General features: G+C 32.2%; 2 protein-coding genes and 1 long non-coding RNA gene across 9 annotated transcripts; 2 read left to right on the plus strand and 1 right to left on the minus strand.

Moving 5' to 3' along the window:
• Positions 1–3,894: 3,894 nt before the first annotated feature.
• On the minus strand, positions 3,895–6,812 carry LOC111888888 (uncharacterized). Of its 4 annotated transcripts, none has more exons than XR_002849346.2 (4): positions 6,400–6,811; positions 6,026–6,137; positions 4,865–5,903; positions 3,895–4,086 (listed from the first exon to the last, which is right to left on the minus strand). It is a non-coding gene; the product is annotated as an uncharacterized LOC111888888 (long non-coding RNA). The 4 variants fall into 4 exon arrangements; XR_002849345.2 differs by having other exon boundaries at positions 4,865–4,958; positions 5,461–6,137; XR_008230514.1 differs by having other exon boundaries at positions 4,865–6,137; positions 6,344–6,812.
• Positions 6,813–11,003: 4,191 nt separating this feature from the next.
• LOC111888869 (protein phosphatase inhibitor 2) lies at positions 11,004–13,652 on the plus strand. Of its 4 annotated transcripts, none has more exons than XM_023884998.3 (6): positions 11,021–11,145; positions 11,290–11,345; positions 12,105–12,171; positions 12,823–12,944; positions 13,064–13,279; positions 13,371–13,652. In XM_023884998.3, the coding sequence occupies exons 3-6, from the start codon at positions 12,149–12,151 to the stop codon at positions 13,541–13,543; spliced, it is 534 nt and encodes a 177-aa protein (XP_023740766.1). In that variant the 5' UTR covers positions 11,021–11,145; positions 11,290–11,345; positions 12,105–12,148; the 3' UTR covers positions 13,544–13,652. The 4 variants fall into 4 exon arrangements, with proteins under 4 accessions (XP_023740767.1, XP_023740769.1, XP_023740766.1 ...); XM_023885000.3 differs by having other exon boundaries at positions 11,023–11,145; positions 12,826–12,944; XM_023884999.3 differs by lacking the exon at positions 11,290–11,345 and having other exon boundaries at positions 11,004–11,145.
• Positions 13,653–14,688: 1,036 nt separating this feature from the next.
• Positions 14,689–15,595, plus strand: LOC111888881 (uncharacterized). Its single transcript, XM_023885013.3, has one exon. It carries the CDS (start codon positions 14,884–14,886, stop codon positions 15,493–15,495), a length of 612 nt encoding a protein of 203 aa, XP_023740781.1. The 5' UTR covers positions 14,689–14,883; the 3' UTR covers positions 15,496–15,595.
• The last annotated feature ends 2,574 nt before the right edge of the window (positions 15,596–18,169 follow it).

Raw genomic sequence — 18,169 nt, forward strand, 5'->3', positions numbered from 1 at the left:
TGGATTTCTATGTGTGTTTTGCCTCCATACCAGCTAGCCTAATATAATTAAAAGGTTTAATATAATAGGAACGAAGGCATGCTATAAACCTTCTTGTTTAACTGGGAATATGTATTGTATTGAATGAACTCTGAATCTTTGGAATTCTTAAAAGCAAATGATATTGTTGTGTTACAAGTCAGCTATACATAAGACATCCTCTAATTCCATCATTTTAAAAACAAATGTCATTTGTAAAAGCAAATCGTACATAAAATACACAAAGTCAACCTTATACATGAAATCATTTAATTAGTAACTTAATTTAACAAGCTTTATTTATAAATAAAACGTCAGGATATCGTTTATTATTTGGCCGGATGACATAGAAAGATAAGCCACAAATTTAAAAAAAAAATGAAAGAAAATGATGTGAACAAATAACATATTAATCTCATATTCTCAAACAGTTTCATTTTACATCCTTTGGTTGTGTTTGGAGTTAATTTATAAACTAAAGCTTATGTGTTTGAACTTTGATTTTTATTTGTTGGCCGTCCATTGTTGAGTTGTTGCAAGTCATTCTATTCTTCTTATTTTATTTAGTTTTCTTTAACACTTTAAAAAGATATTCATATAGAATTATCTTATAGTAATGGGTTGACAATTGTAATTTGCCCCTATAAATAAACTTCTTCATCGACTTAAAATCACATTCCATTTTCTTACATTTATAACTTTCTTTTTTCTTGGTAACATTCCTTGAAAATGAAGACTAAAATTCATGTCTTGCTTGTGATAACAATCATGCTTGTGACATCAGTAGATGAGTCGAATTGTAGGAACATTGTTGATCATTCGATTGGTGAAGAAGGAATAAGAGCCAACTTTATTTCCACATTTAAACGTCATTTCAACGTTGGCCCAAAGCTTACAAATGGTGAAAATCAACAACCTTATGTTGTATCACACCGACTTGTCCCTTGTGGACCAAATCCACTTCACAACTGAATGTGGTTCACGCAATGTTTTGTGAAGCAAATTATCAATAGATCTTTTTTTTCAAGATATATATACATGTTGCATAATCTTGTGTAGCTCCAAAATCTAGATCTACTATTTATATATAGCTGATATAATTAATTGAGTTGTAACTGCCATAATTCAAAACATGAAGTATTTGTAAGCAAATTTACTATATTGTGTCTAGGTACGATGATTTAGGCAAAATCTATTCATGATGTGTTGTTTAGTTTGAAGTTCTATTTTCTAAAAACTTTTAAGAGAAATTAAATATCTTTCTATCTTTTATTCCTATATTTCATCATACCCAATTAAACGGTGACATGTGTAACATTTAATGTTCGTTTAATGAAATTTAAAGATATTTTAGGATACTAATATGACGCGTATCATTATTTAAATGGGTAGGAGGATTTGTAGGAACAAAAAGTATAAGGATATTTAATTTCTCAACTTTTAATGATTATAAGAAGCCTTTAATTGGTAGTAAACCTGAAAGTTTAATAAAGATATCGTAACATGCGACAAATTTCTATTTCATGAGTTGAAATATTTTTAGTAAAAGAGCATTATCCGATGGAAATAAATTTAAATTCAATTTAATAAATTTCCAAAATCAAATGTATTATAAATTATAAAACATGTTTCTCCCTAAAATTCCCTTCAAATGTAGCAAACCTGAAAGTTTAATAAAGATATCGTAACATGCGACAAATTTCTATTTCATGAGTTGAAATATTTTTAGTAAAAGAGTATTATCCGATGGAAATAAATTTAAATTCAATATAATAAATTTTCAAAATCAAATGTATTATAAATTATAAAACATGTTTCTCCCTAAAATTCCCTTCAAATATTTCTAATAATAGACAAAATCATCTAGATCTTGTATCTAATGTAACATGACTCTAGGGTTTGATTATTGCTATAAAACCGTGTACCATAGGGTACACAAATGTACCTACGAGCATGTATACCAAATACTATCATCAAATTTGGCTCATGCAAATTGATAATGATATACCAATAACACAAACAAATATAAAAATATAATTTATACTAAAATTACTATTCACGTAGTTTTTAATTTAGAAAAGATTTTGTTTAAATACTTTAGAATAGTGTTTTTTTTTTACTTTGTAATAGACACGTTCGTTTAGTTGTTTGTGTTAATATTGTAAAGTCACTTGGAATATATATATATATATATATATATATATATATATATATATATATATATATATATATATATATATATATATATATATATATATATATATATATATATATATACTAGCCGTTTACCCGCACCAAGCGACGGGTGAACATAGTTTCTTTCGATAGATAGTTTCTTCTCGGGACGAAAGTCATTTGGATTATATATTTAACAAAAAGAGGTTCTGCGCAAAATCCAAAAATTTGGGAAAACATAGGGACCATTTATGTAATTTTGTCTGAATTTTCAATAACAACTTTGTGTTTTCAATTATCAAATTATAATAATTAAAAATAGACAAACTTATAAGAGTTTACATGTAATTACAAATTGTTGACTGTATTAATGCATAACATTTCTTTATATACCACATTTTGGATATAAATTTTATCATCGTTGAACATATATACCTAAATTCCAAATTTTTTGTCCCTAAGCTTTATTGATTGTTATCGTAAAACATACTTGAATAATAAATTGTTTTCTTTGAAGATTGAATGGAAACATATGATCTTTAGACGGATATAGAAGAATCCATAAAAAAAAATACATGGGCAGTAGTTTCTTTTACATATAGCGTTTCATAAAACCAAGATCTACCAATAAAAGTAACTCACCCAGATATCTAACATCCAAATAAAATGCATCCCATGCCTAAATATAACACCAATCCAGTTTAAAATAAATGTTGTTGATTCACTAAAAATATAAAGAAACTCTAATAAGAATTTTTTTTATATTAAATGGAAAGTTTACTTAAAATATGAACTAATGCAAATAACAATTGTCAATCTTAATTTGTTTCCCTTTTTAATTAAAATTTTTATTATATCATGACACTCGCTCAAACTTTTTTCTTTCAAGTGCATACACTATATTGTATTTTTTAATTAATAACTTTTATTATATTCTTGGCTTTCTAATGCATACCCTAAATTGTTTTCCTAATTTTTCTTTTTAGATTTCATAAATCAACTCACAATCATAAAATTTGAAATTTGAAAAACAAATATTAATAAAATTTCGCTTCTAAATGTAAATTCAAATACAAACACTAAATCAACATAAAATTTAGTTTTTGCGTATGTAATCTATCACAAACTGCAATATGTTTTTATTACATAAATATAAAACTATCACCAATATAGGAATGAATAGGATGCATTTTTATATCTAATTTTAAAGACAAAAGCATAAATAATGACAATGAAATATCAAGGGATAACTCCAAATTTCTCATAAGAAACATAATTAACCAGAAACATATTAGGATGTTAAAATTGGTATCTTGATATAAATAAACCCGCAAATATGATAAACGAACATAACAGTTTTCTGTTGATAATGCAAAATTCCAACACTTAACAGATTCCTTTATTAAAAAAAAAAATATTACACTCGACTTGTGTTTTCAAAATATAATGCTTTCACACAGTAAAATGCAAAGTGTAGTTGTGTGTGGGTTTGCTTAATATGTAAAATAGTCATTTTTTAAGAAGTTCAAAGTAGGTTGCTAGAATATGAAGTGGGACGCTATACTTGAAACTTGGATAAATCTCAATAATTAGTGAACTAAGAACCTCTTTCGAAAAAGAAAAAAAAAAAAAAAAAAAAAAAAAAAAAAAAAAAACCTTCAAATAGTTATGCAGAAACAAAAGGCCATAAAAGAAAACACATCAATGAATGTTGCAAGTGGAATTAAGCATAACATAGCTTAGATTTATTCTCTTAAAAAATCAAAAACAAAACTACACAATTGACTCCTAACTTTAACTCCACAACGTTAGTAGCAATCTTTTTAGGATCTTCTGGGACACAAGCATCAACTCCAAAACTTTAGCAACACCAAAATAGTCTCCAACAGATTCCTATAGTATAGACATCTAATTATTCTAGGTTTAAATATTAAAAAAATATTATAGCAAATTTAAGAAGAAAGTCTTAATTTATGATGATAACACAACTGTTCAAACCTATTAAAAAGCACATCCAAATACTCCACTAACGACCAATAATAATGAACCTGAAGTTAAGACATGTAATAAAAAGATACAACCAATTACAATGACCATTCCCCTGGCCCAAAACAAAAATGAATGGATAAAAGAGATTTAAGGGTAAAATCGTCCAATTGTAAGAGAACTTACAATAGAAGATCATAATAATCAACGTCACATTCTCCAGCACAAAACAAATAATGAGGGATAACAAAGATCTTAAGGGCAATTTCATCCAAAATAAGTGATAATTATCCCTAGGGTACCAAACAAATCAATATTCCTGCTCCAACAAGACACCAAAGTGCATAAGTTGATAAAAACTTCAACACTAATAGCCCATAACAAAAAAAGGGAGTTTCTTCTGCTTATTTTGACCTATTAAGAAAAACCAAAAGCCTAGTGATAAAAGTTGATCACGCTCATGATTTTCCTATATGAACCATTTTAAATACTACAGCAAGCAAAAAAACAACCGGTGCAAACATCTAGTTAAAATACAAAAAAAAAATGTTGTATGGCCGATTTGAACCGTGAAACAGATTAAGTATAAATAGGAAAAAAATTTGTTAATAAATTGGTAGAAGAGCAAATCATTACATAAACATGCACAAACAAAGGGGCACTTGAGATATAGATCCGAAATTACCAATATTTATTTGAGTGAATGATAGAAATAGGGCCTTATCCAAGACACCATGTTGCTTAGCTTGTCCTTTGCTTTCTCTTGCTCCAGTTTTGCACTTGCCAACAAAACCAATAAGAATTACATCATTTATACCTCTACCCCAATATTAATACACAATAAGAAGAACAAATACATAAAACAAATAAACTAAGAAATAAGAGATGATATAGATTTTGTTATATTATTATTTGAACCAGAATATAGTGTGCAAAAAGCTTTTATGTCCATGGTTACAAACAAATTTTCTCTATCAATGGTTTCAAACAAAAACATCACAATGAGACAACCAAATACCAGATGTGTATAGCAACCAAATTTTGAAGTACCAGTGAAGCTTTCGTACTTTAGGAAGGTTAAGTGAGAAACCTAATCAAAGTTGAAAGTTCCACTGTGATACCCTCATAACCATTCGGACCAATTTTATCACCAGCCTTTATGCTCAATTGATCAATATTTCAAAAAAAAAAACAAACATACAGTTCATGATTGGTCCGATTTCAATATACCAAGATCAACAACTGTAAGCTATAATATTTAGTATTTGGTGTTGGTTATACCTTCAATATGAATGTTGTCAATTCCACATCTTGACAGATTCCTAAAATCAAGATCCAATGCACCTCAACAGTACGCATAAAAGCTAACCAGCAACTCCATTTTTACATGAGAAATTGATGTATTAAATAAAAAAACTATGAAATTGAAGCCTTGGAAAATAACTTCTGAACAGGGCTTTGTATTTAGCTAACTTTGACCTCTAGATATAATCTTATTGAAAATTTTGAAGACTACCATTCAGTTTATCAAAAACTCTAAACTTCATAAACAGCAAACATAAATTAAAATTAAAAAAAACATTGTTATCTAACTTTTATTTGTATTTACCTGAACGCGAGAGGAAGATCTGGTCATAGGTGAGTTGGCTGCAGAGTTTCCTGACCAGGTAAAGAGATCTGTCAACGAAGTTTCATTGAGACATTTCATCCAACACCTGGGTTTACTTGTGATGTTTGTGATGCCAGAGAGTAGAAAACACAAAAAGAAATGCACAAGGTAGGAAAGAAGATTAGATTTTAATGCTTTTTGGGGAAAAACATGAAATCGACTCCAAAAAAACCTTACCTACTCATTGATGCCTTTCTTAGTGGAGATCTGATCATCATCTTCATTTGGTTTTACAGTCCAAATAAGGCCCTTGATTTTCATTTCCACGAATCATGGGTACCTGCCATTTCTGACAAAAAAAAAAACGCATTTTGATAATTAAATATTTGGAAGAAATATAAAGAGGGTTATCAGAAACACCTATGTGAAACTGAAACACATCCATCGTTTTATACATTTTGTAGCATTATGAAATGCATTCCAACAACAATAACTCTTCAAACTTTAGCTAAAAGGATAAAAATGCATCAACGGAAAAACAAAAAGAAAGGGCACCTGAGAGAGATAGAGAGAGAGACAAATAGCAACAGAATAACAAAAAGAAATTACACCTGAGAGAGATAGAGAGAGACAAAGAAAGATCGTGGTGTGGTTCGTCGTCAAAATATATGTGTAAGGGCAGAGACTATGTCGAGACAGTTAGGGTTTCTTGTCATAATAGAAGGTAGAAAAGGGGCGAGAGAGGGGGTGGCGATGGCATCGGCTAGATAGGGTTTCAAAAGTTGGATCTTCATTAGACACATGTGCAATTAGGGGTTTGAGAAGAGAAACAGAGGTAAAGAAACGTAGAGTGGCAGAGCGTCGATCAGCCAGGTTAAAAGGAAGAGCATTTGAGTGAGCGAGGGTGGTGATACCAGAGGTCCACCAGAAACTGAAGCGAGTTAGAAAAGAGGCGATACAGGGGGTGGGTTTGACGGTATCAGTTGTTGTGTCGATGAGGGCTAGGGTTTAGTGTTTCTAACATGTAGCGATACAAGTACACGCTTTCACTTTAAGCTTAATAAGATTGTAAATTATGTTGTAACAGGTATACCTCTTAAATTTTAAATTTTAAGAAACAGTCAAAATATATATATATATATATATATATATATATATATATATATATATATATATATATATATATATATATATATATATATATATATATATATATATATATATATATATATATATATATAAAAACCTATTAAACTCACGTTTATATCTAATTTTATAATTTAATGAGATAGAAATAAATTTAAAACCATAAACTATATTTATAAATCAAAATAAAAGGTGATTGTACTAAAATATCATTTCCATATTATTAAAGAATAGAACTAAATGAATTTAATTAGAATTAAACCTAATTAAATGTGGGAAAACTCCATCACGTGAATACATAATATGTGATATACAAAAACCTACAATATCGACGTGATGAACTCCTCCTATATCGATGTGAAGAATCCATCTGAATAGCTCTTGCGACTTTATCGCTGATACCAATTAATGGTATAAATATAGTCTTTTATATTCTCTTCTTCGTCACAACAGTTTAACTGTTCTTCGTTCGATTAAGTTTAGTTTTGATTAACTTTTTGCATTTGATTAACTTTTGGTTCTTCCTTCAGTTATGTTTGGTTTGCAATAGACAATTTATTTCCTCCTCTTTGATGGATAATGAGGTTGATGCACCGAGATACGACATAAGTGCTCACTCCCCCATATTGAGTAAGTTTTTATCAACGATGGATGATACTTTATGTTTCCTTTAAGTTTTCTTAACTGTTTTTTTCATTGTGGTTATCAGACATGTAATATCAAAATTCAAGTTTAAATTGAAATATGGATGCTTCTTTTAGTTAGCTAGGATCATGTAGGCAAATGTATTGCTTTGGATCAACATGTCTCTATATAGACACATGTTTGTACGACTTAGATCATCTAGTTCAATAGGTGAAAAAACATTACTCATCATAAAGCGATATTGTTTTGTCAATAGTATTTTTTGACAAACATGCAAAAGAGCAATACATTATTGAACTTGATAATAATGAGAGATTCATGGTGATGATTAACATGTATAAGGAGGAGAAGGAAGTAATTATGGACACCATGGAAGGACTTGCAAATATCTTGCACATCAAGTCTTTGATGAAGCATCCACTAGCAAGAATAAAGAACATAAAAGATCATGAGTTTTTGTTATGAGTTTGATTATTTTTTAGTATTTTTATGCTCTTTGTATTGATTGTTTAATTTTTTATTTTTATCGTTTGGTAGGATTTGTCATTGGTAAAACCGTTAAACTTTTGATCAAATATTGTATTTATTTTGTGACCATTTTTGTATTTGTTTTTCTCCCATAAGTTGTCACATGACTGCATATTTCTATATTTCTGTCACAAGGAAAGAATTCTAGAATGTATTTTTGCACAGGGACCAACTCCTTAATGTTTTTTTGGACAATGACCATTTTCTGTAATGTTTTTCTGTCACAAGGACTTGATCTTTAAAGTTTTCCTATATAGGGGACCGATTTTGTAATGTATTTTTGGACATGGACCATTTCTATAATGTATATATATCACAATGATGTATTCTGAATGTTTTCCTGCAAGGGGAACATTTTTGTAATAATTTTCTATCATAGGGGACCAATTCTACAATGTATTTCTCGACAGGGGACATTTCTATAATATTTTTCTATCATAAGGACTTGTTATGTAAAGTTTTCTTGCACAGGGGACCAATTTTGTAATGTATTTTTTGACATGGACCATTTTTGTAATGTATTTCTTTTAGGAGGATGTATTATGTAATGTTTCTTTGCATAGGGACCATTTTTGTAATAATTTTCTGTCATAGGGCACCAATTTTGGAATGTATTTACGGACATGGACCATTTCTGTAATATTTTTCTGTTACAAGGACCTGTTCTGTAAAGTTTTCCTACATAGGTGACCAATTTTGTAATGTAGTTATTTGTATGTAATGTTGGTATTTTAGGACACCAGCTTGAACCACATCTTAACCCAACGGTTGTTTGAAGTCTATTTTAGTTTTTAGTATACTCGAATTAGTTATGTTGAAATACCGCCAAAAAATACATTTTATAACATCAAAGTGTAATCAACTATAAATTGTGCAACTGACATGTTATAACATATTTAACGCTACACCAATTACTAACTCTATTACAGGGGTAGATTGGTCAAAAATATATTGACACTATATAATCATTGACAAAGCTATAGAATTAACTAAGTCTAATACAAGGGTATAATGGTCAGAAATACATTGCCATCAAAATAAGACACAAAGCTCCATAATTGGAGGTATACTCATGAAGAATGAAATAGGTTATGTCTCTCCTAAATATATTGGTTATAAACTCATTTTTTCTTTCTTTTTTTGACATGCAAATTCTGCTCTCGAGCTAGGAGTTTTGTGTGGTGTTTTCTCTTATGATTTTAATATAACACTTGATACTAATGTTTAGGAATAATAATTTATTGTCTATATTCAATATTGATAATTTTTCTATACTAAACAAGATTAAAGAATATTAGATTTTATGAATTTCAACTCATTTAACTTATGTCTAGTAGCTGGACAAATTTAGGTAATACAATTTTGACATTTCAATTTCATGTTGAACATCATTTTCATCGCACACAAAAAATATTTTTTTTCCAGCATAGTGATTATTAGTTTCTTAATGGCCTCCATAATCATACATTTAAAACTTTTAGAATTTTGTTTCTCTACGGAGTCATAACACCTATCAACTTGAAAGAAAGCTAGAGTTTGAAATTTCTACAACAATTATTTTTTTGTTTATGTATGATTTATGTGTAGGAGTAAATTACACGAATGGTCTCTATGGTTTAGGATAATTTGCGTGTTTGGTCCCTAACTTATGTTGTTAACTTGGAAGATCCATAATGTTTGTTTTTGTTACGCACTTGGTCCCTATTGTTTGTTTTTGTTATATGTTTGGTCCATGTCTTACTTAAAAATACTATTATTTATATAGGGAAAAATGGTAAGGTAAGGTGATGAGGTAGAGTTGGAGGTCTGTTTATTTAAATAAATTAAAAAAATCAATGGCAAAATAGTTTTTTTAGGTAAGACATGGACCAAACGCGCAACAAAAACAAACAGTAGGGACCTTAAAAAATAAGTTAGGGACCAAACGTGCAAATTACCCTAAACCATAGAGACCATTCGTGTAATTTACTCTTTATGTAGTGTAATGGCTACCGATCCAAACATAATGAAAAATAGACCCTACTTTGAAATTTCTACCATAATTATGATAAAAAAAAATAATAAGAGACTTAATTTAGAAAGAGTGCTTATCACTCATCCATGAAGCTCAAATACTAAATGTGCATTATCCATAACAATATTTTATCACAAGCCTTCTATTATCACTTTCTGTATCATAGTTGATAGTCATTACCAATTGCATAATTGCAAAGCATGTGTTTTAAATGTTTAGGATTTTCAAACCTCATACATGACACAAGCTTTTGTTTCTTCTGGTATACAACTTCATTGAATATTGTTTGCACTTTCAGTTTTCAGTCATTCTCAACATTTAGGTCATCCTCAGATAGTCTTTCAGATGTGGGATTTTCCTTAGGGCCTCTTGTGTATATCTTTCCATAAAAACAAAACATTCATCTTTGTCCATTCCAACAAAATCAATGTTCTCAAACATATCATGTATACCATCAGAGTAAATGAATGAGAAAGTTGAGAGAAGACATGATGATCAGTTCCTAATGTAAACAACACATCTAATTCATTATTACACACATGGACTTAAGTACATGGCACCTCCATTAATGAGTTGAAATTATGGGTCTATATAATTTAATGACCATGCAATGGGTAACTCTTTAACTCATGACATTTTTAACTTATAAATATTCAATTTTATGTGCCTCCAAAGTCAACAAAAATAAAATTTAAAATAGACCGATTCGAAATACATCAAACATTAGTGTGGTGAATTGTCTTCTTCCATGAAATCGTAGATTTAACTCCCACCTAAAAATGTATATTGGTTTTAGACGTAGAATAGGAATAGATGGTAGAATTTTTTTTAAAAAAGTTATTATAAATTAATAAAACATAAAAACCAAATTAGTAAAAACTTTTGACGGTGCCTTTATAAAGGCACAGGAAGTATAGAGAGAAATCTTTGTCTGGATTCTCGAGAGGAACAACCGACGCAGAAGCTACAAACAGATCTGCTCGTCGACGTAGTCATTCCCTGCGCTACAGTAGACGAAACTCTGGTTGGTTGTTCGTTTGTCTTGGATTTGCATCCATTTTCGATTGAGTTTTGTTTTTTGACCTAATCGATACGCAAATGAATACTTCGATCTTGTTGTTTCTCGGTAATCGGATATTGATAAATGTTAGGGCGATCACTTTTTTAGGTTATTGTACGTGATTGCGATCTGAAATTCGATCCTCTACCATGCGAATAACTTAGGTATGGACGAGTGTTTCTGTTTGTTTATGCATCTGAGGGGAACTGATGATCTTTTGCAGTGTTAATTTGAGTTTTTGTGTTATTGTTTATATTTATCACTTAGTCTAAGTGTTGACTTCTTTTTAAGACACTATCATCTTGTTCCTTGTCGATCAAGTTCATTGAATTCTTTCCGCTGTTATATGTCCGTAGAAATTTACCTATGATAGCAAGTGCAGTTAACAGAAATTGATCTGGACCGACTTTTCATTTGCTTTTGTGGAATTGGAGAGCTTTCTTGGAACGATGTACCAGTGTTTTAGTGAAGTTAAGCTTTAACAAGGCAAAATCAGTCCTAATGTTCAATAACTCATGTGCTTATATAGAGAAACATTACAGTTGCTTATTCAGTGACAACTGGATTTCAAATGCTAATTACAACTATCAAAGCCTTAAAAGTACATATAGTGCTGGACAATTGGCATTGCATCTTATCATGAAAGGTTTAGAGAAAAACAGTGACATCGAGTGCCTGAGTTTGGCTATCTTTGGAAATTTCACAATGACCAATAATATAGTTATGGTATTCTTCATGCTTGCTTTCATGTTTATGTATCGGTTGCGGTTATATATATCATGCACATATTATTAAGCATTATTTTTGTTTTCCAATATTCAAACAGATCCATGTTATGTGTTTTTTTTTACCTTTATTATCATGAAAAACTAAATTCTATAGGAGAAGAGTGTGACATGCTGTGCATATATTTCTTGTTTCAGGAAACCTGCTACTCAGCTGCTTCTTGTGATTCTTAAGTATCAGAATGTCTACAATCGGAGACATGGGGTAACATTCTATGATATCTGCTTTTACTTCATACTCTACTCTAGCATGTTTTATTGTCATCTTCTCCTATAATGAACCCGTGTTGGTTTTATTTTCTCCCTTCAAGAATCAAGATTTTCAGACCTTGTTTGGACTTTGGAGAATGCAATCTATTTGATAACAACTAAACCACCTACATCTTATTCTATAGTTTTTCTTTTCCCTTGAAGATTCTTTGACCAGAAAGACCTTTGGACAAGGCAAAATGATTGATAGCAAACTAAACCATCTTATTTCCAATTCTAGTAGATATAACATGTATTTCTTTTGTACAGTAATGTAACATCGGTAATTGCTTAATGATCATGATCCCATATCTTTTTAATATTATTTCTTGATATGAAGTCGATTTATCATTATTTTGTTTCTCATAAAGCATATGCAAATTCAACGGGAGCAAAATCTAGTGTTAAAGAAAGAGTGCAAGAAGTGAAAGATATCTTTTGACTATATATGATATCAAGTTTAAAAGAAGGAAAGATGATAAATATCGATTACAACTAAAATAGATGCGTTTGAAATTAATAAGTATATGACTATGTTACAAGTTTTTACCATGAATGTTATTGTTGTTGCTTGATTTGTGCTTTATATCATATTGTTTTGTTGAAGCAGTCGGAGATCTGTGAGGTGGGATGAGGAAAAACTATCAGAAATCGAAGCAAACAAACCAGAAAGGCAGAAAATTACTGAACCAAAGACTCCTTATCATCATATGAACTCTGATGTTGATGGTAAGTTGATGCACATATGTCAGAATTGACCCCATAAATTAAACTGTTTTCTTTTATTAGTTGGAATAGAAAGAAGTGAAAGTATGCTGCTATTTCTGATGTTATTATTTGTGTGTCAGGATCTTTATCTCCTGTAAGGAATCCTTGTTTCTCTGAAAGGGATGGTGAGATTGTGCATGAAGAAGAAGAAGAAGAAGCATCATCAAATCATCCTTCTGTGTTCAATGAAATGGTGGATGATACAAGTAGACATATTATCAGCTCACATCCCTCTGGCTCTGGCTGGACATCATCATCAGAGAATGAAGGGGATGCTATGGATGAAGATAATGAAGGTCCTTTTTTCTTTCACTTCAAATTATTATCTATCTTTAATCTTTATGGATTCAGCAATTAAACTATTATTATTATAATAAATAATAATAGGAGGGGGTTCAAGGTTCAAGGAGCAGAGGCGGGCCCACTATGACGAGTTCCATAAAGTAAGAGAACTGAGGCGAAAAGAGTCTGTGAATGGTGATGCAGCATCATCATTGGCTGTTGGTGTACAAGATATCGACATTACTACTGATGGCAAAAAACCTTCATCTGCCAACTAGTAGTAACTACTAACTACTTTTTGTTGTAAAATAAATACTTGAAACTGGTTGTCTTTTAAGATATGTAGAAACGTTACTTATATGCAAGTAACTAACGACCTTCTCTTTCTGTTCTTACTTGTTAATGTGTTGTTTTTATCTCAAACCTCAGACTAAAAAACAATCTCGACCTTTCTAGTTTCTTCATGCTTTTTTAGTTGTCTTCCCTTCAAATCTTGAAGCCCCATATTGATATATTCTTTTTGTTGCTCTTCTGTTTGTTTTATATTCATATTGTTCAATGTTCCTACTTTACTCTTAGATGATAAGACGATTACAAAAGAGTTTTAGTTGTTATGCCGTTATGAAAATTGGTTGCGGAAACGTTTTTAACACCAAATCATAAAATTTTAACAACCAAGGAACCGATTTCGTATTCCTAATCTTTTATTAATTATTTTATCTTACCGTCTAAACTAATTCCTAGATAATCAAGGAAAACGACAATTTAGTAAATGGTTAATTCTTTTAACTAACTTTCTTATTAAAATATTTTCTTATTTTTTTGCTTTTTAGGAATTAATTCTATTCGAAAAAACTAACAAAAATTATAGTTTTATCATATATATATATATATATATATATATATATATATATATATATATATATATATATATATATATATAGAGAGAGAGAGAGAGAGAGAGAGAGAGAGAGAGAGAGAGGTGATTCCCTTGAGATTAAGTAGAGATCTTGAGATTCAACCTGAGTCATATATTTCTTATTTGCAGTTCTAACGTTCAAGTGTACCGGCATCAGCAATGTATGCCTAATCGTAAATGGTTATGCATATATGTCTGTTCACAGTGTTAAAACTGACACAAAAAACCACGGTGTCAAATCAAATTTCTGTATAAAAAGAATGTTTTTTTTTTCATTTACCCAAAAAATTATATTATATGATTTGTATAATCTCTAATACATAAATTCATGTGTATACGGAAAAAGTAATTGTTTACTGGTCATTTCTTTCTAATTACACAAAACATATAATTTTTCTCAATACTCACAAAAATATCGCCTTTATTTTTTGGCTTGGATTTTTATTTTTATTTTATCTAAATAGTTATTTGATTTCTTAAAATTTAAAGGTCTAATCAAATACAATCTCATTAATCCATTATCCGAAACAAAAATCAGCCGCAAATGGTTATTACCAAAAACCTGGTTAGTGGAGGCCACTTCTTGAAAAGAGAACCACTCCTCGTGACACGCACGTGACGCAAAAGATAAGAATTTGATGTGTTGAAGTCTTTGAAGAGCAGCAGCAAAGCAAAGAAAGTTCAGGTGAGCTATTGGCAATGGAGGAATCAACCGCCGAATCGATGTCAACTCTCGCAACCAGAATTTGCAATCAAATAAACTCCGTCTTCGCCAAATCCTCCACCACCAATCCCTCTCCCTTGGATATCACCGTCGACGAAATAGCTTCCACCGCCGCCCGCCGTGGAAAAATCTTCGTCTACGGAGTAGGTCGAGAAGGTCTGATGATGAAAGCTCTCTGCATGAGGCTGGCACACTTGGGACTCTCCGCCCACTGCGTCGGTGACATGACTACGCCTCCGATCTCTTCCTCCGATCTCCTTATCGCGTCCGCCGGTCCAGGTGGTTTCTCGACCGTCGATGCTATATGTGGTGTCGCAAAAACGAACGGCGGTCGTGTGCTGGTTCTCACTGCACAGCCGGAGTCAGGATCGTCGGTGAAGTATGCGAGCGTGGTGGCGTATATAGCGGCTCAGACGATGGCGGATCATGGTGTTGCGATGGAAGAAACGACGACACCATTGCTTCCGATGGGGAGTGTATATGAAGGGGCGATGTTTGTATTATTTGAGATGGTGGTTTTCAAATTGAGTTCAGTTTTGGGTCAAAGCCCCCATGAAATCCAATCTCGCCACACCAATTTGGAGTAAGGAATTGGGAAGTAATTCAATTTGTTTATGTAACTAATTAACTTTTAGATGTTTAATCTAATGTATAAAGTGAAATATATCTATTTTGGATTTGTGTTGATATCTTTTCACTTTGTTACCGATAATTTGTTTAATCTCTAGTGTGCATTTGGGATTTGAACCTGAATAAGGTATATTCATAAGGGTGCTAACCTTATTTATATAAATCCTTACATCGTAACAGTAAGGTACACAAACATTAGGCCGGTGGGTGTAGGGTGCGGTTCAGCTGAAACCGCAGCTGATGTGGCACTGAAACACCGCCCCCTCCATGCGGTTTTGGAAGTGCGGTTAGGGAGTGTGGTAATGAGAGGGAGCGCGCCCTTCCTCTCTCTCTTTCCTCTATCTCTATATTCTTTCTCTCTCTTCTTTCCACTCCTTTGGTGCTTTAAGGAAACTACGGTAATGGGAGGGAGTGCAGCTCCACTCCTTCCAGCCTTATTACACCTTATATAATCGTCACACTTACATAATCTTCACATCATAACACCTTACATAATCATCACACTTACATAATCTTCACATCATAAGTAATACAAACATTATTACACTCATATAGAGTGTTCACAAAACAATTGAGGGTTTGTATAGAATTTTTCTATTCATAATCAAAATTTAGGGTTAATGTCTTAATGACTTGTAAGTGTAATGTACAGGTTAATTAATTAGGCACTAAAACTTTTTTTTATATATAATACAAACATTGTGGGTTGAAACTAACCATAGAAAGATATTTACTCCCTTTTCTAAGTAAACTGCTCATATAGAAGTAGGGGTGCAAACGAGCCGAGCCAAGCCCGAGTCTGGCCAAGCTCGACTCGTGCTCGTTTAATTTATATGAAGCTCGAGCTCGAGCTCGACTCGATTTGAGCTTTCTTGTATTGAGCTCGTCTCGAGCTCGTAAAGAATTATACAAGCTCGGTCCGGGCTCGGGCTCGACTCGTTTTTTATCTAACGTGCCTAAATAAGCTTAAGCTCGGCTCGAGCTCGTTAAGAAGCTCGTTTACCAATACCCTAAATCCATAATTCCCCTAATATGTTTTTATTTTAATATATATATATATATATATATATATATATATATATATATATATATATATAATAATAATAATAAATTATATTATATAAAGGCTCGTTTATGCTTGCGAGCCTAACCGAGATTAATGACATAGACTCAAGCTCGAGCTCGTTTAATAAACGAGCTTAACATTAAGCTCGAGCTCGGCTTGGGCTCATTTAAAATCGGTTTCGATTCGAGCTTTTAACGATCCGATCCCGAGTAGCTCGCGAGTAGCTTGACTCGTTTGCACCCCTATATAGAAGGAACAAGATTACTCTATGAAGGTAATATTTAGCTAAACTTCCAAGATTATATCTAACACAGTTAATTAATAGGGAAAATGTCATTGTAGTCTCACGAACTTTTCCATTTTGGTTTAAAAGGTCCCTATTGTTATTTTTGGGCTTTGTAAGGGCATGAATTCTCTTTTTACTGGCTTTTAAGGCCATTTTCTAAAAAATGAAGGGGTCACCCAGTCACCCCTTTCCCAATCAGCTGGTTATCCATCGCCATTATCACCACTTCCCCTCAAAATAACATTCATCATCTCTTTCTCTCTCATTGCTTCTTCTTCGTCTTACTCTCATCTAACCCCCAACCCCTGTTATCATTCCATCTCAATTCCAAAAGTCAACTCCAAGAAACCCTCAGCGACCACGGTCACCGCTGGAGATGTACCGAAAGCCAACTCCGTTGTGACAATAAGAGTTATTAGAATGAGCTTATCTAGTCACCTCTGGCACCTGTGTTGGAGATTGCTCGACTTGCTTTTGATTCTGGTGGTCTTTCTATTCCTCCCCTAATTCTTGACCCACCCTTCTTCTTCTTCTTCCCAATTTCTTTATATGAAATAACCAGTGTGTGTATGTGTGTGTGTGAGAGAAATTGACCACAAGATGAGGTTCCTCTTCCTCCTACTATTGTTACAGTGCATTCCCAACTCACTCGCTGCCAAATCAGGCCAATTGTCGGAATACCAATCACTAATTTCCCTTAAATCCGCCATCTCCGATGACTATCAGTCCTTCCTTTCCACCTGGGACCTTTCTACTAGCCACGGTACTTGGTCCGGTGTCACCTGTGAATGAACTCACAGGCTCTATCCCTCCCGAAATCGGAAACTTAACAAACCTCCAACATCTCTACCTTGGGTACTACAATGGTTACACCAGTGGTATTCCTCAAGAAATTGGTAATTTATCAAGCCTCATTCACCTCGACGCTGCCAACTGTGGTCTCTCCGGTGAAGTTCCTCTGGAAATCGGGAAGCTTCAAAACCTGGACACGTTGTGGTGATTAGATGCCACCATTGTTAATGGAATTAAGCTTTTTCCATTTCCCAATATTGAAAAAGATAGAAGAAAAACGGTGAAATCTTGTTTTAGGTAAGAAAAAGTGTCTGCTTAGATAAATCCCCAAAGCTGCTGACGAGGCAGAAGTCTACTAGGCTCCAAGTGTTGCCGACGAGGCTACATATCATCATTTTCTAACCTATTTGGCAGATCTAACCGGTTATAATGGGTTGTTTACCCAAATTAGCAGGTAATACACAAGTTGATGCCCTTAGAAAGCAAA

This window comes from Lactuca sativa, chromosome 2 (genome assembly GCF_002870075.4).
Source record: "Lactuca sativa cultivar Salinas chromosome 2, Lsat_Salinas_v11, whole genome shotgun sequence".
NCBI lineage: Eukaryota > Viridiplantae > Streptophyta > Magnoliopsida > Asterales > Asteraceae > Lactuca > Lactuca sativa.

What these genes read in the sequence shown, in the direction of transcription:
- LOC111888869 (XM_023884999.3), top strand. Translation starts at nt 12,149, where the DNA reads ATGTCTACAATCGGAGACATGGG. An exon ending in TCTACAATCGGAGACATGGG is followed by an intron (nt 12,172 to 12,822) that starts GTAACATTCTAT and finishes GTTTTGTTGAAG; the next exon opens with CAGTCGGAGATCTGTGAGGT. An exon ending in TATGAACTCTGATGTTGATG is followed by an intron (nt 12,945 to 13,063) that starts GTAAGTTGATGC and finishes TTTGTGTGTCAG; the next exon opens with GATCTTTATCTCCTGTAAGG.
- LOC111888881 (XM_023885013.3), top strand. Translation starts at nt 14,884, where the DNA reads ATGGAGGAATCAACCGCCGAATCGATGTCAACTCTCGCAACCAGAATT.